The following is a 26,274-nucleotide window of genomic DNA, read 5'->3' on the forward strand; positions in this document are numbered from 1 at the left end:
GGAAGAAAATATTCTTTCTACACCAGCAGAAGAAGCTACTGCTGTTAAAAGTGAGATTATCACTTCAACAGTCTCTGAATCCAAGTATTTAACTGACTTCCTCCAGTTCACTGGTGTGACTTTCTTTAAAACATCATCAGCAAATATATATTTCTTGAATGGTTCACCCTTAGCTCTGAAGTTTATTATAGTTTGCATTATGGAGGGATGATTGCTGGGTGACCATGTCATAGCCAACTCCTCTTCTTCAGCAGTTAAGGTTTGACCCTGGTACCGAGTACTGAGACTATTTGCAAGAAAATGAGCTGGAGATAGTGCTTGTTCCATTAGCTGTTTTATTGCTGATGCTGTTGAAATTTGGAAATAACTGAGTGAGATCTTAAAAAGAGAAATATGCAATGACAGTTAAATTACAAGTATTTAAAAAAAGATTTCCCTGCATTTTGTTCAAGGCTACAGAAATAGGCTTCAGGGTACTGAGTATGTGTTCAACATTTCTCTTAAGCCCAATGTTGAGAACTTTGGCTTTGACAGTGCCATCTATTTTTTTCACGATTTTGTTCACAAACTGTTATCAGATTAGGCCACTTCTTGATATAGTGCTCAAAACAGTCCACTACTGAGTTCCATCGCACGTCTTGTGGGAGAGTTAGCTTGGTTCCTCCCACTTTTTTCAGAGCAGCTGCTGCAAAGTGGTTGTTACGGAAGTATTTTGCAATTTCAAGAACATTCGCCTTTATTTCTGGAACACTGAAGTCTTTGGCTAGGAGGTGCATCAAATGAGCACTGGAATTGTATGTTGTTAGCTTGGGATGCTCTTCACTCTCTCTTCTAAATTTCTTCTCATCTTGGATACATTTGCAGCATTGTCTGTGACCAAGCTGCATGCTAGATATTTGAATTTTTTTTCCACAGTTTGTTACAGCTTTTACTGCTACTTCTTGTAAGTATTCTGCTGTGTGCACATTTTCTGAAGCATCAGTTGTTTCTGTAAGGAAGACATTCTTTTCTTCTGTTGTCACACAAGCACATTGTGGACATTGCTCCACCTATCAAGACTCAGGTTAACAATTTCACCCTCTTGACCTTTTGCACACTGCTCAATTTCTCTTTCATACACTTTATCCAGCAATTTGCCTGCGACATCTGCTCTGTTGAGTGGACTGTATCTTGGTCTTAATGACTGAACCATGTTAATGAAGTGTGGGTTCTCAATCATATGGAAAGGAGAGTTTGTTGCATAAACAAACTGGGCAATTTTTTCATCAGTTACCTCTTTTTGTAATCTGCTGGTTCTTATCGCAAACTTGTCTGTGGTTGTTTCTGGATGATGGAGGTTTTTTTTCTTTTTGCTACAGGTGATATACTGTGGCTATGTGACATACATGATGTGACTGAAACACTATCGTTGGCAGATAACTCTGAAACTATAGAAAATGATTGTGATCTTGAAGGTGGATAGTCCTCAGAATCCTGTATGTTGAGGCTGGATTCTCTTAAACAAAATAAGTCAATGCAGTTATTTAATTATTACCATACTGCTCATTTAGTATTATTCATTGCATTCACTGACACTCAGTACTACTTTAAAGGTGAAATTGTAAAAGGAAGATCTTCCTATTTCAGCCATTTATTTTTTTATCATAACTGCATCAGAGAGTAACAACTATATATTTTGCTCAAACATGAGAATTCAAGAATAGTCCAGAAGGAAGACAGGCAGTCCTTAAGAAAGAAGTATGAAATGAAAAATATCAAAGGGGTAGCCGTGTTGATTGAACTAACCTCGTTATCTCTAGCCTGATTCTTGCTTGCATATTTATACCTGCCTCTGGAAATTTCCACTACATGCATCCGATGAAGTGGGCATTCACCCACGAAAGCTCATGTTTCATTACGTTTGTTAGTCTACAAGGTGTTTATGAAATGAAAGTTTACCAACCTGAAGATCCTGCATGTTCAGACTTCTTCCTTTCATCATCTTTAATGCAGCTTCCTCATGAGTGGTAACAGCTAATTTACAAAAACAATGAGGAGTACTTGTGGCACCTTTACTTGTTTTTGCTGATACAGACTAACTGCTCTGAAGCTAATTTACAGACAATGGCATGTATAGTTGGGATTACTTTGCATTTATCAGCCTTGAATTTCATCTGCCATCTTATTGCCCAGTCACCCTAGTTTTGTGAGATTCCTTTGCAACTCTTAACGGTCTGCTTTGGACTTAACTAAGGGCTTGGCTACACTTACAAATTTGCAGCGCTGCAGCAGGGTGTGAAAACACACCCTCTGCAGCGCTGCAAATTGCGGCGCTACAAAGTGCCAGCGTAGTCAAAGCCCCAGCACTGGGAGCCGCGCTCCCAGCGCTGTCCGTCCCAGCGCTGGCGCTTTGACTACACTTAGCGCTTCAAAGCGCTGCCGTGGCAGCGCTTTGAAATGCAAGTGTAGCCAAAGCCTAAGACACTCCACCTGAATTGGCAGAGGACCCATGGAGGTTTGTGCACCAGAAGAGGTCGCAGCCAGTAGTGAAGAAGATGGAAGCTGATCACCATGAGCTCTCAAGTATAGCTCTGTATGAAATGTGTGACGAGGGAAAGGAATTCTAATCTGGTTGGCAACATTTTTGAACAATTAAAAAAAACGATAAATCTGGTTTGTAAAACAAGAAAAATTGGCAAGAATGCAAAAATTAAGGGAGGCTGGTTGTGTGTGTGAGGAAAAAATGGCCACAAAAAGTATTGTTAGAAACATAAGGGTAGCCAGGAGAGAGTATCACAACATCTTAGTGAAAGTTAGTCACTCTCCCAATTAGGGACAGGAGAGACACCAAGTTGAAGGTGCAAAGCTTGGAAATACAGGGATCCGCCCCACAAGTTTTGGTTAAGTTTGAGTGGTAAACTATAACGGGGTTTTGGCTATTGTGTGTAATAGGATCTATGAAATCCATGGGAGTAGAGAACACTGGCTCAAACATAAGTTACTAGAACAGACATGTTAACAAGGCTAGCAAATCAGGGATCCAAAACTGAATCACCTAATTGGTCTCAAATGGAGACAGTGACTGAGGAATGTGCACCTGTGGGAAAATAGACCACTGGAATTCAGGCAAGAAGTCTTGATAGCAGTTATAATAGTGGATGAATGTGTTTGGATTTCATTATGGCTAATTATAATAAATACCTGGAAAGGTGTTTTACAATTTCAGTCTGTGGAAATTCCCTTAAAAGTTGTGGTCTAGGTGGAAAAAAATGATTTGTAAAAAAAATGGTCTGCAATGAACAAGTGATCCTGCCTCCAGGAGCAGAAACCAGAACGGCAGCTACATGCTGTAGTAGCTTTCCACCAAAGGAAAGATCGGGAATGGTTGAAACCTGTTTTTGAGATCCAGGATGCTATATGCTTAAATGAGCAGCAACAGAACAGCCTAAGAGACTTTCTGGTTAGGAATTAGGAATTGTTCTTCTGATCCAACAAAGTTGTAGGTTGTACTGCACTATCCAAGAGAAGATTGATTTCCTCCAGTATCAATCTATTTAGCAGCCACCTCATAGTTTATCTGTAGCAAAGGAGGAAGAGGCCTTATAGGCCATTGATGAAATGTTCAGTTATATGCCTTCCTGATCCCTTCAACCAGTGCTTGGATTTCATCCACAGTTCTGATTAAGAAAAATGTAGCACCAGATTTTGTGTGAACTACTGAAAACTAAATGAAGTGACTTTAAAGGACTTCATAGCCTTTACCATGAATGGATGATACCCTGGATGCTATAGTGGGTTCAGTCTGGTTTTCCACACTGGGTTTTAGAAAAGGATATTAGCAAGTTGAGCCACTTGCCAGGGAAAAGGCTGCTTTCACAGATGAACAAGGCATCTGGCAATTTAAAGTGATGGCTTCTAGCTTGTACAATGCCCCTGTCACATTTAAGAGGCTAGTAGAAAGGGTATTATATGGCATGCCTCTCATGGCCTGTTTATTATATGTAGATGAGATGCTGGTACATGCTAAAACCTTTGAATGAGAATTGATACCTTTACAAATAGTCCTTCTGAAACTGAACCTAAAGAAAGTTGTTTCGAAAAGATTGAAGTTACTTTGGACACACAATCAATGAGCGGGGGAATTTCCAATGACAACCAATTAAAAAAAAAAAAAAAGTGGAGCTGCACAGAACTGGCCAACTCTCCAGACACTCTCGGATACATAAAATTTTGTAGTGCTCCGTTCTTGTTGAAGAACAGGGATTTGCCAATATTGCACGATTGTTGCATAGGTTGTGTGAAAAAGGGGAAACAATTTCAGTGGTCAGCAGGGTGTAATTTAGCATTTTCAGAATTCAGAAAGGCTCCTGTGATTGCTCTTGTCTTAGCCTACCCTTGTTTCAAAATGTCTTTCATATTGGATATAGATGCTAGTGCTTATGGATTGGTGATAGTATTGACACAAGAACTCAAAGGACTTGGGGTGGCTGGAAGGAAACCAGGAAGCAGAAAATTCCAAAGAGATGTGGATGGGAGTAAAACCTTTTTGGATTGGTGATGGGGAAAATATCCTGACATTTATTCTGTAAACATATGAATAGTTAAGATTGCATCATTTGTAACTTGTTAAATTAATTTCTTTCTGTCTGGGGTGGATTGTTTAGCGTTGTTACCATTTTAGGCTCTGTTGGGATAAGCGAAGTTGAGACCAAGGGTGTTATGGATTGGGCACAACCACTACCCTTAAATTAAGGGAAGTGGATGTCTACACTGCAGCTGCTACAGTGGCATAGCTACAGTGCTATAGCTGTGCTTTTGTAACGCCATAGTGTAGATGCTTCCTATGTCAACGGAAAGGTTTTTCTATTGAAATAGGTAATCCACCTCTCTTGAGAGGCAGTAGCTAAATTGACAGAACAATCCTTCTATCAACCTAGCTAAATTTACAGCGGGGTGGAGTGGGGCGGGGAGATTAGGTTGACTCAACTTTCATGCTCAGGGTGCAAAATTTCTCAAAGTCCTGAGGTCAGTGGTTTTCAACTTTTTTATTTGCAGACCCCTAAAACACTTCAAATGGAGGTGCATACCCCTTTGGAAATCTTAGTTTGCAGATACTCAGGGTTCCATGGATCACAGATTGAAAACAACTGTTCTACAGTAATGACAATGTATCCATGGACCCATTAGACATAGACTGTGGACCCCCAGGGGTTTGCAGATCACAGGTTGTAAACCACTGAGCTAAGTTGACTTAAGTTTTAGGTGTAGATCAGGCCCAAGATAGTTAGAAAACCTTAATAGCTTCTTACATGGATTTAGAAAGCTGAAACAATAGAAGCCTCCACCAAAACACAGGCACGTGTCACTGTCCAAAACACAGGCATATGTGAGTAGAGGGGTTTCGCTGGCTATTGTTTGAGTAGAGGTGCATATGAGAGAGAGAAAATATGATACCCAGGCATAGAGCTGGGAGCAGTAAAAGCCAAGGATGCACTCAGAACAAACACTGGGAATGTGGTGCTGAGACACCTTTTGGTTTAAATGCTGACTGAAAAAAGGTCTTGTTTGATTTTTGCTGTGTTCAGGGAAACAGGACTTTATAAATAATCAGAATTGCATCAGAGAAACACCTGACTCTATCCACCAGTTTCTGCCCTTGACTGGAATAAACTGCAAGACCCTGAATTTTTGGTTAACAGCTCAGGTACAGCGGGATTACAACAATTTTGTTTTTTAATGTACTTAAGCAGGCAGAAAAAAGGAGAGTTGGTATTCATGACCAATTATCTTGCTGTATACCACTACCAAGCACTGCTCAGTGGCCTATCAGTGAGTTGCACATGGCCCAGTATTTGGGAACTGTTGACGTAAGGGAATTCTCAGGGGGGAAAAAATTCATCAACGTAGGGTGTCCTGGAAGGGTTGGGTATGGAGAGTAAAACATTTTTTACTCTTTTTCAATTTATTAACTTTTTGCTTTTGAGTATTACTTTGTGTATAGACTGTTTCACTGTTGTATAGTCATTCTGGTTGTGTAGGTCTTTCAACAGCAGCGGATAAATATTTTTCTTAATGCAAAAATATATATAAATTACAAAAAAAAAAAGTGTATAACCATAGATGTTTCAGCAGGATACATCTGTGGAGGAAGGTGTAGACCTATAAACTTAACATGAATTTAAACTGACTAAATTTAAAGTTGGCAGGGACCCCTTAATCTTGTAAATATAAATTTACCTATTCCTGTTTTTTTAGGGGGAGAAGAGAGATTTTGGAAAAGTTTTCTCTCTCTTTCCCCCCCCCCCCCAAACTTCAGCTTGGAAATGGCTGTTAAAGCAACCATTGTAATAGAAAGTAATGGAAATACCCTAATTATGGTTACCCCAAAACCATAACAATTTGCTTTTGCATTTCTACTTTCAGAACAACTTGAAACCTGGAGGAAAAACTGCATTTTTAAAGGTATACCCTGTCACCAGAAAGACGTTTTTGCCTTCTCCCAAAAATGACTGTGTTTGTAACAATGCCACAAAAGGCATACAGGGTTTCAAAGCTCAGTGTTGTCATATTGTGAAATTTAACATAGATGTGCAGCTACTAAATCTGCTACTGCAAACAGTTTAAGGGTTGGATCCAAAATTAGGTAGCTGACATGCAAGGATTCAGGGTAGCTGATGAAGGATTTTTGTTTTGTCACTTTGGTTTTTACAAAATCAAAGCCACGTACTTGAGAATTCCTTTATTCAGCAAGCAAGCTACACAAATATAATGGATTTGGGAAATGCAGGTTTTCAAAAAGACTTTACTTTATTGGAATGTCTCCTCTGTACATTTTGTGCAACAAAGGGAAGTGTTGAAAGCTAAGTTAGCTACCTTTTTTTGAATTTCCAGGCTTATATATGTTCAGGGTTGTTCCAGAATGCCAGTGCTATCAAGGTTTTTTATCGCATAAGTGACTAGTAGGTACTATCTTAATTCCAGATGAATAAATATTTTTGCCCTAGCTGTACCTTATTTTTCTGATATTTCCTCTGAAAAAAGATGAATACCCAATAACAGCTCCCATATTCATAAGGTTAACCAAAGTTCATTTTGAAAGTACAGCTCTGACAAAATATTCAATACCACTTCTGCCTTTAGCATTCTCTCTTTCTCAGTAACAGAGTAGTTTCATTACAGAGAACTGACATACTCTGCCTGATTGCCTGTATGAGTTTGGTGCGTGTGCATGCATATATATATATATATACATATACACACACACACACACACACACACACACACACATACACATACACGTGTTTGACCATGCAGGCAAAAAACCCAAACGGAGAAAGACATCAGTTCTATCTTTTACTATTTTTATGTGCGGGACTCAAACAAAAAGGGGGTGGCCATACACAGGAGAGAGGGGAAACTCTTAAACAAATTTATAAACTTTATTAACACTAAGAGGTAGAAGATGGTTCTCTTTTGTCAAAGGAAAACATTTAAATAACAGTAAATAGGGACAAAACTGCAGAAGTAAAATTATTAGAAAAATGTTGATGTAATATTTTGTGCTAAACATAGTTATTTTTTACAAAATAGCTGTTGTGCATAATGAACTCTACTCACGGGTTATTGCCTTTGGCCCTGTCCCCTTCCTCTCCTCCTCAGACGGGGATGGATACTGGTTGTAAATGTCTCTTGAGGAAATGCAGGTACACATCCTCTGAGGGGTTTCAGGGTCTGATAGACTGCAGTTTGTGGACTCCAGAAGCCCCAGTATTGCCCAGTTGGAGAAGTTTGTAGAGGAGGATGCACACACTCCACAGCAGCAGCTGGAGGCAGAGGAATATGAGGAGGCAGACGGACACTGCACTCTGTCAGCCACCATCCTTACTAATGGATTCGTTAAGGAATGCTCCTGTTCTCTGTTGTCTTTCCTCCTCAAAAAAATGGTCGAACAGTCTCTGCTCCTAGCTAAGGGCACTTGCCCTGAAAAAATCCCGATGCTTTGGCTCCTCCTCCTTCATTCCAGGAAGCAGGTCCTTTATAGAACATAAGAACGGCCATACTGGGTCAGACCAAAGGTCCATCTAGACCAGTATTCTGTCTTCCGACAGTGACCACTGTTGGGTGCCCCAGAGGAAATGAACAGGTAATCATCAAGTGATCCATTCCTTGTCACCCATTCCCAGCTTCTGGCAAACAGACACACCTAGGGACACCATCCCTGCTCATCCTGGCTAATAGCAATTGATGGACCTATCCTCCATGAATTTATCTAGTTCTTTTTTGAACCATGTTATAGTCTTGGCTTTCACAACATCCTTTTGCAAAGAGTTCCACAGGTTGACTGTGTGCTGTATGAAGAAATACTTCCTTTTGTTTGTTTTAAACCTGCTGCCTGTTAATTTAATTTGGTGCCCCCTAGTTCTTGTGTTATGAGAAGAAGTAAATAACACTTCCTTATTTACTTTCTCCATGATTTTTATAGACCTCTATCATAGTCCCCCTTAGTTGTCTCTTTTCCAAGCTGAAAAGGCCCAGTTTTATTAATTTCTCCTCATACGGAAGCTGTTCCATACTCCTAATCATTATAGCCCTTCTGTTCCTGGCTGTTCCCTCTCTGGGGTTCTGGTCCTGTCCTCATGCCGGTATGGTTTTGCTGTCAGGAGCCAAAGGTCCTGCCAATTCAGAGAATTATGTTTTCAGCCTTGGGAAATAGCTGAAAAATCTCCTATATAGCATGATTTTGCTGTAGAAGACCATAATTTTGATCATTTTGAGGATTCCAGGAATGTAACTTGTCTCCACATGGTTCTCATTCACCTTTTGCAGCCCATAAACAAGTAGCAGAGACAAATAATGGTGAGAAATTTATTACTGTTTTTAATCGCTACAAATCATTTTATTGTATTAAAGGGTTTTACAAATTTTAAATTTTAATAACTTCTGAAGGGCTTCTGGTGAAGTAGGGAAATTTCTTGAAGGGGCCATGTTAATTCTTGCTGTTTTGTTCCTTTAAAGATTGGCCAGCATCTTGAACACTGGTTTTCAAAGTATCTGTAAGGCCCCATGCCTCTAAAACCCAGGCCTGTAGTGCTACCAGTCAGCTGACATCCAGGTTGCCACCTAGCAGCAGCTGTTTTTCACCCTGCTCAAGCTGGTGTTTTCTGTATGAGTCTCTGTGGGGACAGTGCATGCAGAAGGGGCCAAATATTGAGGTTTTTTTTTTTTTTAAACTTTCCACTGAGAGGAATGTGCTCTTACTACAGTACCTTTAGTGAAGGTTACTTGAGTGCTGGTCCTTATGTTATTCCACCATGGGTATGCATGCACCTGAGACTGGAGATTACTAGGCAAGTAGTGTCAGTTGGTCCATATTTGTGCAGTTGCTACCCTTGTGTTCCATATCGAGGGTGTAAGGGGCCATGCATACTGATACCTCTTCACTACTTTCTTACCACTGCATGACCTGAGTCAGAATCCTCTGGTGTCTAGAACTGATCCTCTTCAACATTCTTTCCTGTAAATATTTTAAAACTTCATACTCTTAGTTAGAATCCTTACTGTGGAGAATCCTCTGGTCTCTTGGAGTGGGACTTAGATTTATGCCTAGGCTCCTGGGCTTTAAGAATTGTTTCCTCCCCCCACTCCTTTTCGGTCAGCGATGACCATTTTTCGTCAAAGAAGCTCACATCTCCACTAAGTGAAATGTGTGCTGCTTCTTTCCCATCTAAACTTGTCCAGTTGAAGAACTCTGGCTTTGAAGCACCTAATGGAGTGTGCCATGAGGCCTGTCATTTCCAGACTGGGGAGACTCCCCTCACTCCCCCTGGTAAATTGGCCTGAGACATTGGTGAGGGAGCCTCCTAACTCTGCCTGAATCAGGAGTGGGTATCGCTAGGCACTCAAACATAAGAGTAAGTCCCCTCCTAGATCTTCTAAGAGAAGGGATCCCTCCCCAATCCTGCCTACATTGGGTGAGTCTTTGTGTCCAGGAAACAAGGACTTGGGTCCTCCTAAGTCTTCTGACTGTGATCAAAAGGCCCAAAAGAGCAAGGCTCCTTCAGCACTTCTCCCGTGCCATCACCACCAATCTCTGTACCGACTAAAACAAAGCACTGAGAGCCAAAAGACTATGAACTGTCAGTACTGACAGTTCACATGCGGTCAGAGGTTCTACTCCCACAGCCCAGAGGGACCCACCAACTACCTTTACACTGACTCTGGTGGTGTTGGGCAATGAAAATAAGCCTTCTAAGGCTCCAACATCCTACTCCACACCAGAGCAGGGGATTGGACTAGATGACCTCCTGAGATCTCTTCCAACCCTAATCTTCTATGATTCATCCTTCCAGACCCACAATCTGCCCTGTTGTTGTCACTGACCCTCACCAGGGAGATTGGTACCTGAGAAGCTCATCTCCCATTCCATTCACTAGCTGCAGCTTCCCTGACTGCACTGCTGATAGAACTCGACCCATCTTTTTTATCTTTTGGAGAGTCAGATATTCCAGTGTAATCTTCTTCGCCTTCCACTGAGAGAATTCAGTCTGGGTAGAGGTTCGGGAACCTCTTACTTCCAGCATTGTCCATCAAAGTGGTGACCTCTCCGGTTGTGGGACAGATGGTACCCAGTGCCTCAGGGACCACCACAACCTACTTTTAACCCTTCACAATGGCCTTATTGAGGGCTTTGGGACCTGTATGCACCACATGCAGTCTGTGATCCCACGTGGAATCGTATCTCTCCCCCCCACCCCTCCGTCAAGGGATCAACTGGTGCTTCTAAACCTATGGAGGAGGAAGATGAACTGAAACCACTGGTATCAACAGATATTTCTTCTTTCTTGCCTGATGAGGTGATTGCATCAGTCTCACCGTCTCCTCCAGATGACCATAAAGAGTTCCAAGAGCCACTTGGAAGAGTAGCAAAAAAGCTCCCAAGTCTCCTTAGAAGAGGTCCAGGACTCACAACACAAGCTTTTGGCTGTCCTACAGACTATAGGGTCTAGCCGAATAGCAATCCTGATCATGAGGTCATATTGGAACTGGCAAGAACTGCATAGTACACAGCAACCACTTGTGCTTCTATTCATAACAGGGTGAAAAAGGAGTACTTTGTCCTGGTTAAAGGAGTAGAGTTGTTGTCCCACCCTGCCCTGAACTCCCTAGTCATCCAAGCAGCCATCAGAAGACAGGTGAGTCTTTACATTTGCTAAAGGATTCTGGTGCAACCCTCCATTCTCTGGACATATATACACCAGCCCCGAAGAGGAAACACCATAAACAAAATTATAAGCTGAGGCCTTTACAGCAGCCCTTCTTCTACCAACACACTCTTACGAGCCACCTTGCAAATGGCAGAGGTTACAAAAGTCCAGTTACACTGCCCCATCCACCTCTACTGCAGTCACCCAATCTCACCTCCTGACCAAAAGATGCTTTTGATTGGCACTTGAAAGCTGTGAACCAGTTTGTTGCCATCTTCACCCAGCTTCCCAGGTCCACTTTGGTGGACTCCTAGCACAGTTTTCCACAAATGGAGGGTAATAACGGACAAATGGATGTTGGACATCATCCATTCCGGATATGCCATCAGATTTCCTGTCCCTCTTCAGGGACCTCTCTTAGAGATCTACCTTCAGGAGATAGAATTCCTCCTACAAGAGGGAGAAATAGAGTGAGTACCCCTTCAAAAACAAGGTTGAAGGTTTTACTCCAAATTTTTTCTAGTCCCCAAAGAGACAGGAGGGTTCAGACCCATCCTCATTTTATGACTATTTTATCTTTATTCACAAAACAAATTTCCGCATAGTCACATTGGCATCAATTTTGCCATCCCTAGAAAGATGCATGGTTCACAGCATCTTTGGTAGTGAGAGCTTACTTTCACATTGATATTCATCCTTGCTACAGAAAATACTTCAGATTTTGTAGTAGGCCACAACTGTCGATACAGGGTACTCCTATTTGGCCTTGCACCCAGTTTTTGTGAAAGTGTTTATTTCTGTAGCAACTGCACACCTCAGATGGGATGCTTTCACTGTCTTCCTGTATCAGGATGATTGGCTTCTCATAGGCAAGACATGTCCAGAAGTTAGAGCATCAATCTCATTGCTGCTTCATCTCCTAGCATCCCTGAGAGTCTCTGGGAATATAGAGAAATCCACTCTAACTCTGACCCAGATTATAGACTTCATAGGAGCGACCTTAGACATCATAAGTGCAAAGATTTATCTGCCTATGGACAAGATTCCAAGCCCTAGGCAGACTGATAGATCAGATTGTGCATACCCTCAACATCGATCTGGATGTCCCTTGTATTCTTGGGTCACGTGGTGTCATGCTTATATAATGTTGTTTGCCAGACTCCACCTCTGCAGGCTTGGCTTTGAACAGTAGACTGTTCAAACAGCATGAACACTCTAGTGACATCCCTGTCAAGATAAGGACCTACTCTAACTTGGTGGAAGGATCCAGCACAAGTGTGCCTATTTGTTCCTTTCCTATACTCCACTCCAACAGAACAATAATCACAGATGCCTCACTGTTATGGTGAGGGGGCTCAAATGGACAGTCATATATAGGACCCCACCAAATTCACAATCCATTTTGATCAATTTCACAGCCAGAGGGTTTTAAAATTGGTCAATTTCACTTTTTCAGATGTTTACATCAGAAATTTCATGGTGGTGTAACTGTGGGGTTCTCAACACAAAACGTACCAAAAAATGAGTCTGATTTCCCCCGCCCAGAGCTGCCATGCAAGGGAAGGACAAGTCCTATCCCTCCCTAGCTCGGCAGGGACTCATAGCTAGGAGCCCCCTGGCTGGGGCACTCCCAGGAGCAAGGGGAGATCAGATTTCATGGGAAAGGGCTTATTTTGTGGTCCGTGACACATTTTCATGGCTGTGAAATTGATAGGGCCTCCATGGCACTTGGAAGCCCTGGGAAACCAGGGGCCTCACAAACTTTAGGGAACTCAAAGCTGTCTGAAAAGCATGCAGGGCATTCTTACCATTAATCCAGTCTCTCCATTTTCTCACAAAGCAGACAATGTGACACACATTCTACATGAATAAAGAGGGAGGTGTGAAATCTGTTCCCTTGTGCGTAGAAGTGGTCAGCCTGTATGGAACTGGTGTATGAAGAACCTATCAGTAGTGTACCTCCCAGGAACTGAAAAACTAACTAGCAGACACCCTCAGCATTCATTTTGCCACTGACCATGAATGGGGATTACACAGTTCAGCATTGAACAACGTATTTTCTCATTAGGGAATCTCTACCTGGGGCCTGTTTGCCTCTCAGATAAACAGGATGTGCTGCATATACTGTTCCAGGAGGAGCTTAAGGGCAGTTAGCAGCAATGCCCTCCTACTTCCTTAGACTAAACTATGCCTTTCCTTCTATCCCACCACTTTGAGTGTTGCGAAAGATTCCATGTGACAGAGCACAAGTCATTTTCATCATGCCCAGATGGACCAGGCAGTTCTGGTTTTCAGTTCTTCTGAATGTTAGCCTGGCTGCCAATCAGCATTCCTTCCTTCTGAGATCTTTTGATTCAAGAGAATGACAAGATCAGACATCCCACCTGGACACCCTTCACCTCATGGATTGATATTTGGATGGGCAATGGATCTAGAACGTTATTGTTTCCAGAATGTTCAAGTTGTCTTTACTAACAGTAGAAAACATTTTCTCATGGAATCTTATCTTGCAAAGTGAAGTGTTTCTGTGGGGCAAGTGGCTCTCTGTTTCCTGAGTCAGTGGATATGATATCTTAGATTCTCACTTCCCTCAAGAAGTTGGATCTTTCCCTTAACTCAGTATGGGTTCACCTGGTGGCAATCAGTACGTCACCCTCTATTGGATGGCAACTCTGTTTTTGCTTATCCAGTCATCTTCAGGTTCTTAAAGGGTTTAATCAGTAATTTCCCAGCAGTTGTAAAACCAGCCCCTCAATGGACCTTAATTTAATGCTTTAAACATTCACTAAGCCACCCTTTGAACCTCTGGCTACCTGTTCGATGCTTCACTTACCTGTGAAGGTGGCCTTCCTTGTTGCCATCACCTCGCCAAATGGCTATGTGAGCTAGAAGGTGAGGCCCTAATGGCAGATACTCCTTATACTAGATTTAATAAAGACAAGGTCTTGCTATGACTACACCCGAAATTCACTCCTTAAAGTTGTTTCAGAAGTTCACATAAACCAGACTATCCCTGTCCCCTGACCTTTCTGAAGTCTCCAGTGTAGAAAAGATACTTCATTCCCTCGACATGAGGCAAGTTTTGGCCTCTTACCTACAGAGAACAAAACAAATCAGTCACTTAGGCTATTTCTGGCCATAGCAGAGCGAGTCTAAGAACAAGCCATGTCTTCCCAGAGGATCTCCCAGTGGACCTCTGGGTGCATCCCACTTTATCAACTGGCAATCCTTCCTCTCCTGCATGTGATATGGGCTCACTCGGAGAGCATAGCCAGTCTCAGTAGTGTCACTCCAAGAAATACCTCTGCTTATCATTTGTGAGGCAGCAGTATGGCATTCCATCCATGGATTCAGAAGACATTACACCTTGGTCCAAGCCGTCGCCTCTGCTTACGCATTATTTGGGATGATGGTTCTGCAAGCGGCCATACTACCTATACCCTTGCCACCATTCTCCTCTTTGAGTACTGCAGGTCTGTCATCCACAGTAGAATACGCATAGGGGGCTGCATATCTTGAATTCTAGTTTTGAAGCGCAAGTAACTTCCCTTTTTCTGGAATGTTGTTCCCTTTGGTAAGTGGAAACTCCCTGTTGTATGGGGAAGAGCAGATTATGGGACAGGCAGCATCGATTTTTTTTTTTAAACTGAAAAACAGATGATCTGTGCTGAACTAGAAGATCCTTTGCTAACAGTTTTTTTCCGCCAAGCAGGACTCCACCTGGGTTGCAAGGTGTGCGGACCATCTTTGTCCAAGTAGCAGATTATTTGAGAGACTCTGGGGCACAACGATTTCTAATTTGCAAAGTGTTTTCAAAATTTTGCTTTTGAAACACACATACTCTGTAGTTGTTCATCTGAAATGAATAAAATGATTGATTTATGACTGTAAAAGCAGCAAAGAGTCCTGTGGCACCTTATAGACTAACAGACGTTTTGGAGCATGAGCTTTCGTGGGTGAATACCCACTTCATCAGATGCATGACGAAGTGGGTATTCACCCACGAAAGCTCATGCTCCAAAACGTCTGTTAGTCTATAAGGTGCCACAGGACTCTTTGCTGCTTTTACAGATCCAGTCTAACACGGCTACCCCTCTGATACTTGATTTATGACTATTTTGCTTGAGCAAGATTTCAGCATGGAGCACAGCGTGGGCTGGGTTCCATAGGGGGACTTAGAGGAGTTTTGGGAAGAGGGATGGGGCAGACAATGCCACAGGATCAGCAAGGAATTCCATGACACACAGATAACAGAACAGTGCATGCCATGTGGAGATGGATGGCAGGAGAGAGATCTCAGGTATTGTTGGTGGGTCAAGCGACTGCTTTTGGTGCTTCCTTCATGGTACATTGGTATTGCTGTGAAAATAGTATAATTGGAAGTTTTTCTGGTGGTTAATACATGTTGGAAATTTGTTGATATTATTTGTGCAGGATACCACCAGACATTAGTTTAACTATAAATTCCTTTATTAATTTCAAAGGCCAAATGCTATTTATACAGGTTTTTTAAATGTGCATTAAATGTCCAAGCAAATATCACACTCATACCAACGTACAGTTATAAGCAAAGATCAGGTACTTACAACAGGAGTAGGCTCAGGATGCTGAAATCCATGTTGGCTGTCTCCAACATGGACAGACAGACACTAGTAATGAACTCTTTAAAAGCTCACCTTTTTATAGTTCTTAACAAACAAGTGATGCAATTGCTGACTTTAACTAAGATCCAGTTTTGTGCAGCTTGGAGTTGACTCTTTTCTTAGGCTGAAGTAGACAAAATTTATGACTGGGCCTCTTTTGTAAGATAACATTGGTATGTTAAAGGTTCATTACAGAACAACTTTTAACCAGTTTGTAACCATCTTCTATAATTTAAAGACTTTTTTCTAGGACTTTTCCTCCTGTCTTATCATTTACCTTTCGGGTTCAGTTTTTCCAATTAAGCCACATTCTTTCAAGGCCTTCCCAACACTACTAACAAAACTTGTACTTCATGTGACCTACACATTTTTTTTTCTTTTAACTAACTTATCCTACAGAGCAGCACACTACTCTGGGAGCATACAGGGGACAAGTACAGTTTATAGATTGAGTAAGGGTCAGGAAGGAAAGATTTCAGTGCATTGTGGTATTGGAAGTGCAGGACTGCTGAAAATTGAGTCCTGGTACAGGCCCCATAACCACACTGCAAACGCACAGTTACAGGGGCGTGCTACATCCTTAAGTGTTCACTTACCCATATGCCTCAGGTACTTAGGGCTACTCATCCTCTGTCTTCAGAAACGTGCTTCCAGGGTTTCAGTTTGGATAACAGGGTTTATGGCACAAAACCCTGCGTTGACGCATTTATAGTTGCTAGTGTAGACATACCATAATTGACTTGATCAAGGTTATGCAGGAAGCCTGCGAAGGTAGGAAATTGAACTGGGGTCTCTGGCTAGTCTCTAACTATTGGACCATCCTTCATTTCAACAGGTAAAATTTTAGACAGTTACATAATTAAGGTGATTCAATTTTAGGAATGTCATTTGTATGTTTTTCCCTTTTGCATGTTATATAAAGACTTGAAAAGTAAAGTTTTTTCTGCTTGTTTTACCTTAGGTTGCATTTACATTAGACCCGTTTGAGAGCACCAACAGGCTACCAGTGATTTTACTACCATATGATCATGCTTGTACCATGTCTAGATTTATTTATTTAGCGTGTGCATAGTCATCTAGCCAAGCTATGGCAGTGGCGTGATGCGATGCAGTTCTTCTAGGCCACTGCTGAACCTAGTCAGCAGGCATTAATCGACAGCGTGCATCATTGTCTGTGTTGCACCACAGCTGCACAAAGGGCTCTCACGAAGGCCTGAGTGATACTGGTTGGCTGCACAGAGACCTTGCCCAGTCCGGAACCTGTTCAACAGGGATCATTGGCTATGGGGCAGGGCAAAACTAGGCGGACAAATTGTGGGGTCGGCAATGAGGGACTGGTTGGGGATTATAACAGATATCCATTCCCCTCACCAGAGGGTTTCCGCCCTAACATCCTGGTGTGGTGAATGAAACCCTAATGGGCGACGTAATGGCAAACATGCAGCTGGTGGTTTAAAAAGGTCATTGTGCAGTGGCTGGCTTGGGTTGGCGTGTACTTTCTCCAGTAACTTGCCAGTGGCAACCTCTCGTCTGATAGGAGGAGGAGCAGTATTGCTCAGAACTTGGAGCCGTGGGAGTGGAGTCAGACGCAGGGTGCTGGAGGTGGTACGCGTGGTGGCATGTAACTGTGTATTCACCAGTTTGGTGTGTGACGATTGGCTCCATACTGGTGCGCAGTACTCTGCTACCAAATACGAGGTGGCAAGAGCTGACATCCGCAGAGTTGGAGCATGAGCACCCCATGATGAACCTGCCAGTTTGCTAAGAAGATTGTTGCATGTCTTAAATTTAGCTGCTGAATTCTTCAGGTGGGCATGGTCACACCTAGATTTGCTGGTTCTACTTCATGCTTCACCTTCTGACCATTCAGATAAACATTTAGTTCTCTGCTTGCGCTGGTGTGATGAAGATGGAACAAACTGGAGGCTGTTTTTATGACGCTTGGCTGGAGGCACAAACTCTTACAGTAGTCAGCTAACTTTGTCATGTCCCGGTTTAAGGTGGCATCAAGCTCTTGGAATGTCTGCGCCTGGGGACCGCAACAGATGGTGTCTGCGTAAATAAACTTTTGTGACTCCGTTTTTGGCAGGTCATTGATGTAAAGGTTGAACAGGGTTGGCAAAAGCACAGAGCCCTGGGGTAACCTCTTTCGTCTCCAAGCACACACTGGTTTTACACCACGTCATCTAGATGAATCTGTTTGGTGTCTTGTTTACATGTGTGCTTCTCCTATTGCTGCTATGTATGGAGCTGAGTAACTGGTGGGAAACTGCTGTATTGAGGGGTAAACCTACTGTTGACAAGACCATAGTCTTCCATGGTATATGAGACCTGAATGCTAATGTAAGTAACCAGCTGAAAAAGAACTCGTCTTCTATCCAGGCTTTCCAGGCTGCCTTCATACATCACAAAGATGCAAAAAAGGGGCGCAAGCTCAATTTTAATTCTTTATTGGCGCTTTAGTGTTCCCTGTTGTTGCAATAAACTAAACAAAGGGTTATATAGGTTTGTCCATCAGGCTGTCTCTACACTGCAAAAATTGTATACCTCATAATCCTTGGTAGAATAAGCTTTATTAGAAAATGTTTAGTGTGGATAGAGCCTAAGGGTTACTTACGCCATAGGGTGGGGAATTCAGAAACTTGAGCAAGTCTCTGCTTGTCTCACCCCAAGCATCAGCAGTGGGTTTCTGTAGTTTGCTAAGGACTTATGTACACTAGCCTCTTTCCACAAAATTTCCCAGCACTAGCAATCAGGTAGTATAAACAAGACACCAAGAGTTACAGTGTAAAAATGCTACTGGCAGCAGGAGTCCTTGTCTAGACTAGTAACCCCATCAGTGGTAGAAATGGTGAGAAACTGGGAGAATAAAGGCTAATGTAGTCAAGGCCTTAGCATATTTAATATTTTTCTCCTTCAGACTCAGAACTGAAGACAGGCGATCTAATTGTCTTAAAAACCTCTGAAAACATTTTTGAAATGTATATTTGAACAAGTCAAGAATCCAGATGTAATAAATATTCAAATTAAGAGGAGGTGGGGGGGGGGAACCCAAAACATCTCTGTTGTTGCAGCACCCTCACCATGGCTTCCTGACATTCCAGCATGTGCGGTATGTTGCTGCCTTCCACCTCTCACATACAAAGAGCGTATTATGTTTGTTCTCAGATCTTCTTGGCTTTGTCTTTACTTCTCTTCTCCTGTTGCCTTGCAAGAGCCTCTTCCCTTTGCACAATCTCCATGTTATTGGCATCAGCTTCCTTCTTTGAAGCTCTTGCTGTCTTGAACAGCCTCCATGTGAATCTTCATTATACATCACTTTGGAAATAGTGTGAAAATATGATTATTGGTGTATGTGTATCTTTGTTATATCCACACAGCAATCAATCCACACAAGTATTTCAGGCAGTCTTTACAAGTCATTTTCTGTCTTGTGCATACTCAATGCCAGCCATTTGGGGCAAAATAAAGAATTTATTTTCTACGCTTTGAATATGGACACTTGAGACCACAACTTGTTGGCCTCAGCCTGGTTAGCTTCCTCTTTATTGTGCTCTACTGTCTGGAATGGTAGCCTCTGCCACCTCTTCCTTGCATTGGTTGGCCTTGGAGAAGCTAGCTAGCAGATCTTCATAAGAAAAATAATCTGTTTGATACTGGTTCAGAACCAAAAATTGTGTAGCTCTCTATAGTTACATACAAAAACTGTACAGGCTGCGCACATGTCTAAATTAAGTACCCAAAGATGAAGGAAAAAGGAAGAGGGAAAACACTTGAGGAAGTGTCAGAAATAGCAACTATTCCCACCACTTTGTTGCTCATAACTTCTTGAAACTTCTCACCTTCTGAGCTAGAATTTTCTAGCCTTGATCTCCACCAGAGAGATTATTTTTGTAAAAGATTTACAAAAAGTTCAGCTATCTGAAAATGATTTTGTTTTTTTGGGCGGGGGGGGGGGGGGGCGAAGAAGAAATGTATAATGGGAAAAATTATTTTGGCAACCTTTTTTAACAGCCCTTCTTTTAAAGTAGAGATTTGGCAGGGTGCAAATTCTTGTAGAGTAGAACTGCCATTCAGTATTCCAGTGAAAATTGGCTTTAATGGGTCGAATTGAGGAAGGTAGCTTGCTTGCACACATGCATCACTCTGACTAATATTGTGGGGAAGCGTGGGTGGTCTCCAACTTCGGTCCTTCGCTGTTGGCCCTCAGTAATAGTTTGTCAATTAGTAAAAGTCTTGATTGTAATGTACAACATACCACTGATTGTTTTGCACTCTCATAAGCGTTCTTCCATCAATTTAGCTCGGGAGGATGGTGGTGTTAATGCGCAGATGGAAAAATCCATTCCATTGACATAAGCTGTGTCTACAATAGGGGTATGGTGGCATAGTTACGGCGCCTTAGCTATTCTGGTATAGTCCCTGTAGTGTAGCCATACCCAAAGGCTTGGAATGCAGCAGCATTAGTGTTTGATTTTGAGAAGGTGTGATGTTGTTGACATGAATTATGACCGTATGGATCATTGTTGCAACCAGGGTCCTATGGTTGCACCAGTTCTTGTACAGAGGAGGTCAAGTGGAGTGTCTATGGAAAGGTTGTAGTTTGCTGGTTATGATTATGCTATCTGTGTGTATCATTTTTGTATTTGAAGTTATGAATATTGGCTATGTACTTTTATCTCAATGTGTTTGATTCTAAGTTGCCTCAGTGAAGCATTTGGTCAGCTTCTTGAGAAAGGACTATTCTGAATAAGTGCCCAGTCAAGAAACACTTAACTGACAATGGACTTTGGGAGATGCCAATCCACATCTGAGCATTCCTGGGAAAGTTTAAACTAACATGTAAACAATGGCGTCGCCCTGTAAAGAACTGGGGCAGGTCACATGTCCATGCATGACTATGTGACTCCAAACTCCATCTTGCTGCTGTGATTTTCTACAGTAAGAACAAAGGGGTGTCCTTCCACATGGCAGAGGATATAAAAGGACCGGGAAACTGCTCCATTTTGTCTTCTACCCTGCTTTTTACCTCTGGAGGAACTTTGCTACAAACTGAAGCTTTGAATAAAGGACTGAATGACCCGTCCAAGCTGTGGATGTACTCCAGAGACTTGATTTGAACCTGCAGTTTATTCCATCAGTGCCACAAGCCTGAACTAAGAACTTTGCCATTACTATATGTAATTGATTCCATTTAACCAATTTTAGCTCTCATCTATATTTTTCTTTTTATGAATAAACCTTTAGATTCTAAAGGATTGGCAACAATGTGATTTGTGGGTAAAATCTGATTTGTATATTGACCTGGGTCTTGGGCTTGGCCCTTTGGGGTCGGGAGAACCTTTTTTCTTTTACTGGGGTATTAGTTTTCATAACCAGTCATCCCCATAAGGAGTGGTGCTGGTGGTGAAACAACAAAGGAACTGGCGTATCTGAGGGAATTGCTTGTATTGCTTCTGGTTAGCCAGTGGGCTAAAATCAAAGTCCTCTCTGGCTGGTTTGGTGTGCCTTAGTAATAAAAGAAACCCAACCTTGGGCTGTAACTGCCCTGCTTTAAGCAATTTGTCCTGAATTGATACTCTCAGGTCTATGTGTGGGGAGGAGGGGGATTGATTTAAGTTACACAACTTCAGCTATGTGAATAATGTAACTGAAGTTGATGTACTTAGATCTACTTACCGCGGTGTCTTCACTGTGGTAAGTCAATGGCTGACACTCTCCCATCGAGTCCGCCTGCACCTCTCACCCTGGTGGAGTACCGGAGTCGATGGGAGAGCGCTTGGCGGTCAATTTATCGCATCTAGACTAGATGCGATCAATCGCTCCCCGCTGGATCAATCGACCCCCGCTGGATCAATCGCTACTCATCGATCCAGTGGGTAATGTAGGCAAGCCCTCAGTTTTGTCCCGCCAGAGGCCATTTCGTTACAGAAGGCAGTGTCCTTTTTGTGGTTAGATTAGGGACTGAGACTCCTGGATTCTGTTCCTGTCTTCACCACTCATTGTGTAACTTCAGACTGGTCACTTCAGTGTCTCTGTACTTCCATTTACCTGGCTGAAAAACAGGGATGCTACCTGAGAGATTAAGGGTAAATATGTTAAAATGCACTGCAAGTGTACTTTAGGGGAGACTTAATATATTACAAAGTTTCTAGTGAGTAGATAAATCTGCATAATCCCAAACACTGACAGAAGTGCAGAGGTGTGTGTGTATATATTTTACAGAATGGAATAGCAGTGCCCACCCAATGTAAGAGAAGAATTTCCTGTGTAGTGTGTGCTCTCTGGGTATGAATCATACCTGACCGAATAGCACTTGTAAGAATTTATCATAACTGTTGGGCCAATCTGTTGGAAATTTAGGGTGGGAGGGTGGATTTGAAAGCAGTTAAAAATCCATATCTTTGATTAAAGGTCTAGAAAACATGACCTATGAGGAAAGATTGAAAAAATTGGGTTTATATAGTCTGGAGAAGAGAAGACTGAGAGGGGACATAAGAGGTTGTTACAAGGAGGAGGGAGAAAAATTGTTGTTCTTAACCTCTGAGGATAGGACAAAAAGCAATGGGGTTAAATTGCAGCAAGGGTGGTTTAGGTTGGACATTAGGAAAAACTTCCTAACTCTCAGAGTGGTTAAGCACTGGAATAAATTGCCTAGGGAGGTTGTGGAATCTCCATCATTGGGGGTTTTAAAGAGCAGGTTGGACAAACACCTGTCAGAGATGGTCTAGATAATACTTACTCCTGCCTTCAGTTCAGGGGGCTGGACTAGATGACCTCTCAAGTTCCCTTCCAGTTCTATAATTCTATGATCTTTGAGAGGCCTGTTTGGAGTGTTACCCCAAAAATCCAGCTGGAAGTAAGGGGGCAATTGAAGCATGTCTTCCATCTCTCATGGAAAGATACAATACCTGAAATTGGTGAGGTTTGGGGAGGTATGGGGGGAGAACAAGGAAATGAACTTTCCAGTTTTCTGTAGTCAGTATGCACTTCTCTGATTTGACTCTTTGGTAATGTGTGTGGTAGCTATTCAGACATGATGATCTAATATTGATATGAAGCATGTGTTCTCAAGTGATACTAATTTTCCTGACTAAAGCTGAAGTCTTTATCCATGTGGGTTTGTAGGGTTTCCACCAACCTACGGTGTCTGAAACATGTTAAATATGTTTTTGTAGATCTTTGTGGAGTTTGATGGCTGCAACTGGAAGCAACATGCCTGGGTGAAAGTACATGCTGAAGAGGTCATAGTGTTGCTGCTGGAAGGGTCACTGGTATGGGCTCCTCGAAGTGATCCAGTTCTACTTCAGGGAACTCAGATCTCACTTGCACAGTGGCCTGCACTGGTAAGTATTTGGCCAGAACGGTGACACTATGTAGGGAAGTCATCTCATAACTGACATTGTGGATATCTTTGCTATAAACCTTTTGTTGCAAAGCCGCCTCTTAACATTGCCAAACTAAACTGCCTGAAATTTCTAGAAACTGTAATCCAGAAAAAAATGTGGGAGCTGGGAAAGGTGCAGAGGGGATTTGGACAAGATCTTTGTAAACTTTGAAGTTGAGAACCTCGGTTTTTCACCCCCCTCTCCCCGAAACGGTCTAATTTTTTAAAAACATCTTAGGGCTTGTCTACACTTAAAATGTTACAACAGCACAGCTGCACCAATGTAGACACAACCTGCACCGTCTGGAGGGGTTCTCTCGTCGGCATAAGTAATCCTTCTCCTCAAGAGACAGTAGCTAGGTTGATGGAAGAATTCTTCTGTTGACCTAGCACAGTCTACAGAGGGACTTATGTTGGTTTAACTATGCCACTCAAGGATGTGGATTTTTCACACCCCTGAGTGACATAGTTATGCTGACATGTTTTCATGTAGACCAAGCCTTAACTTAGCTCATTTATTATGAGGTCCCTGATAAGAATCTGGGTTAAATTTGCAACTACAATTTTTGCAGAGTCCCTGGAAGACTTCATAAAAGATTGTTTCTCATGGGCCAAGTCAACACATAAAAGTTAGGTCAACGTAGCTAGTGCTGTCAGTGAAAAATTTGCAGTCCTGAGTTCTAACCTATGCTGACCTAATGCCAGGTGTAGATGCAGCTAAGTCGATGGGAAAATTCTTCAGTCTACCTAGCTGCTCCCACTCGAGGGGTGGATTACCTACAGCAGTTGGAAAAACCCCTTCTATTGATGTGGGAAATGTCTTCACTACAGTGGCATGGCAGCAATGCTGTAGCTGTGCTGCTATAGTGCCTGTTGTGTAGATGTGGCTGTAGTCTCCGGCTGAGATTCTTGCAGAGTCTGTAAATGCCCCCGGGTATACTTAATCTGTGTGGCTTACATTCCTCAGGAGAGCTTTTGAGATAAGAGATGGTAATGGCTGGCAGAACAACTAACAGAGTAGTCATAACTTGTGGACTGTAGTGCTTTGTGAGGCAGTTTAGACGTTTAAGCGCTACAGGATCCAATGCCATGTCTAGACTGGGGGGAGAGGGGAATGGGGGGGGGAAAGAGGGAGTTGGGGGCATGTTATTTTAATACTGGTTACCTAGCATAATTTGAAATACCACTTAGCAACTAGTTTAGACAGTTAGCCAGTTTCTCCCTAGGTTAATTTTTGTGTGTGAATGTTTTTTTTAATAATTAGATTTGTACATGAACAAGAAACAGAGCAGTGCAAAGCCTCTATAGCTCACCAACTCAGGGGTTCTCAAACTAAGGTCGGGACTCCTCAGGGGGTCACGAGGTTATTACATAGGGTGTCACGAGCTGTCAACCTCCACCCCAAACCCTGCTTTGCCTCCAGCACTTATAATGGTGTTAAATATATATAAGTGTTTTTAATTTATAAGGGGGGGGTCGCAATCATAGAACTTAAGATCAGAAGGGACCATTATGATCATCTAGTCTGACCTCCACTCAGAGTCTTGCTATGTGAAAGGGGTCACCAGTAAAAAAAAATTTGAGAGCCACTGCACTAACTGAATCTGACTTAATTTGCAATTGACTTTTATTGATTTAGTTATCTTGGATACAGGGCAACTTTTAACATTTTAAAATAATATATAGGCAAATTTACCAAATTAAACTTCTGAGAAATAAAACTGGCATTTGGCTATTGTTGAAAAGATTATTAGTAGTTCTTAAGGCTATGGGGGTCCCCCGTATCTGGACACCCACCTGTACAAGGTCCCCAGTATGCCCAGGATCCTCAGATTCAAGAACTGCATGGCCTGCTCCCAGGCTTTCTTGGTCAGTGAGGACCACAATATGTGCCTCTATTGCCTTGGTGAAGCCACGTGCAATATACCCTCCAAATGCAATATCTGCCAGATCTTTCCTACATGAACCTGTCAGGCCCATGAATTCAGGCTTAGAATATTCCTCATGGACCGTACAATGAGGCCACAGTCCATTCCTGACCTGTCAGACCCCTCCTATGCAATGGCCAGACACTGAGAAGTACCTCTGTGAGCATGTTGGCCTCTGGCTCTAACATCAGAGCACAGTTAAAGACTGTCTCAGGCAGATGTGAGGGTGATAAGAGCAAGCACTCCCACAGGAAACATGAGAAATCCCCTTTCCAAGTTCTTATGCAAAAAGAGAGGACGTCCTTCCTGACACCTCTAAGTCAGGTGAGTCTCTGTGCTGGTATGGGAGTGTCAGGAGTTCACAAGGCCTATGGTACTGGTGTCCTGCCACCCAGGGGCAAACCTGCCCCCCCAAACTGTCTTTAGTTGAAGGGATCAGACCATACTCAGTCCTGGCAAAGGGTACCAGTGCTGAGAGGGAAGGAGTTGGTGCTGAGGACTGTGGCTTATCTGAAGACAATAACACTGGTGGCACCAGTGAGACAGAAGCCCATTCCACTCTCCAGTATCCAGTTAGATACACTACTGTGGAGGACATTACTATCTATACGAGCCCCAGAATCGCTGATACTGGGCTTGTCTTCACTACCAGGAGATTGATGCTAAATCGACAGCAGAGTGCTCTCCAGTCAACCCCAGTACTCCAACTCCCCAAGAAGAGTAAGGTGAGTCGACTGGAGAGCATCTCCCGTCGACACAGCACAGTGAAGACACCTATTGTAAGTCAACCTATGTTACGTCGATTCCAGCTACATTATTCACGTAGCTGGAGTAGCGTAACTTAGGTTGACTTACCCCGGTAGTGTAGACAAAGCCACTGTCAGATCCAATCCTAACCAGGGATGTCCCTAAACTTACTGGTACAGTTGAGGCACAATGAGGTCTCCCATACCAGTGGCACTGCCAATTGATATAGAAGCTTCCTTTTCCTCTGAGTTCAGAGTCAATGGGAGAGCTTCCCCAACTCCCCCAAGGTAGGGGTCAGCCCTCACAGATGCTCCAAGATCTCATGAGCACCTTCCCTCTCTCATAGGGGGGACTACCCAGTTCAAGACCAGCGGTACCCTTCTCCA

The 26,274-nt window shown here is 42.6% G+C and overlaps 1 protein-coding gene across 1 annotated transcript in view; it reads left to right on the forward strand.

The window, feature by feature from the left end:
- KDM3B (lysine demethylase 3B) overlaps nucleotides 1-26,274 on the forward strand; it is a 113,594-nt gene that overhangs the window by 10,793 nt on the left and 76,527 nt on the right. The window contains exon 2 of the mRNA XM_045027268.1: nucleotides 23,005-23,172. Within this exon, the coding sequence (XP_044883203.1) occupies nucleotides 23,005-23,172 (168 nt within the window). The remainder of the gene's footprint in view (nucleotides 1-23,004; nucleotides 23,173-26,274) is intronic.

The sequence above is a fragment of the Mauremys mutica genome, chromosome 8 (assembly GCF_020497125.1).
Source record: "Mauremys mutica isolate MM-2020 ecotype Southern chromosome 8, ASM2049712v1, whole genome shotgun sequence".
Taxonomy (NCBI): Eukaryota; Metazoa; Chordata; order Testudines; family Geoemydidae; genus Mauremys; species Mauremys mutica.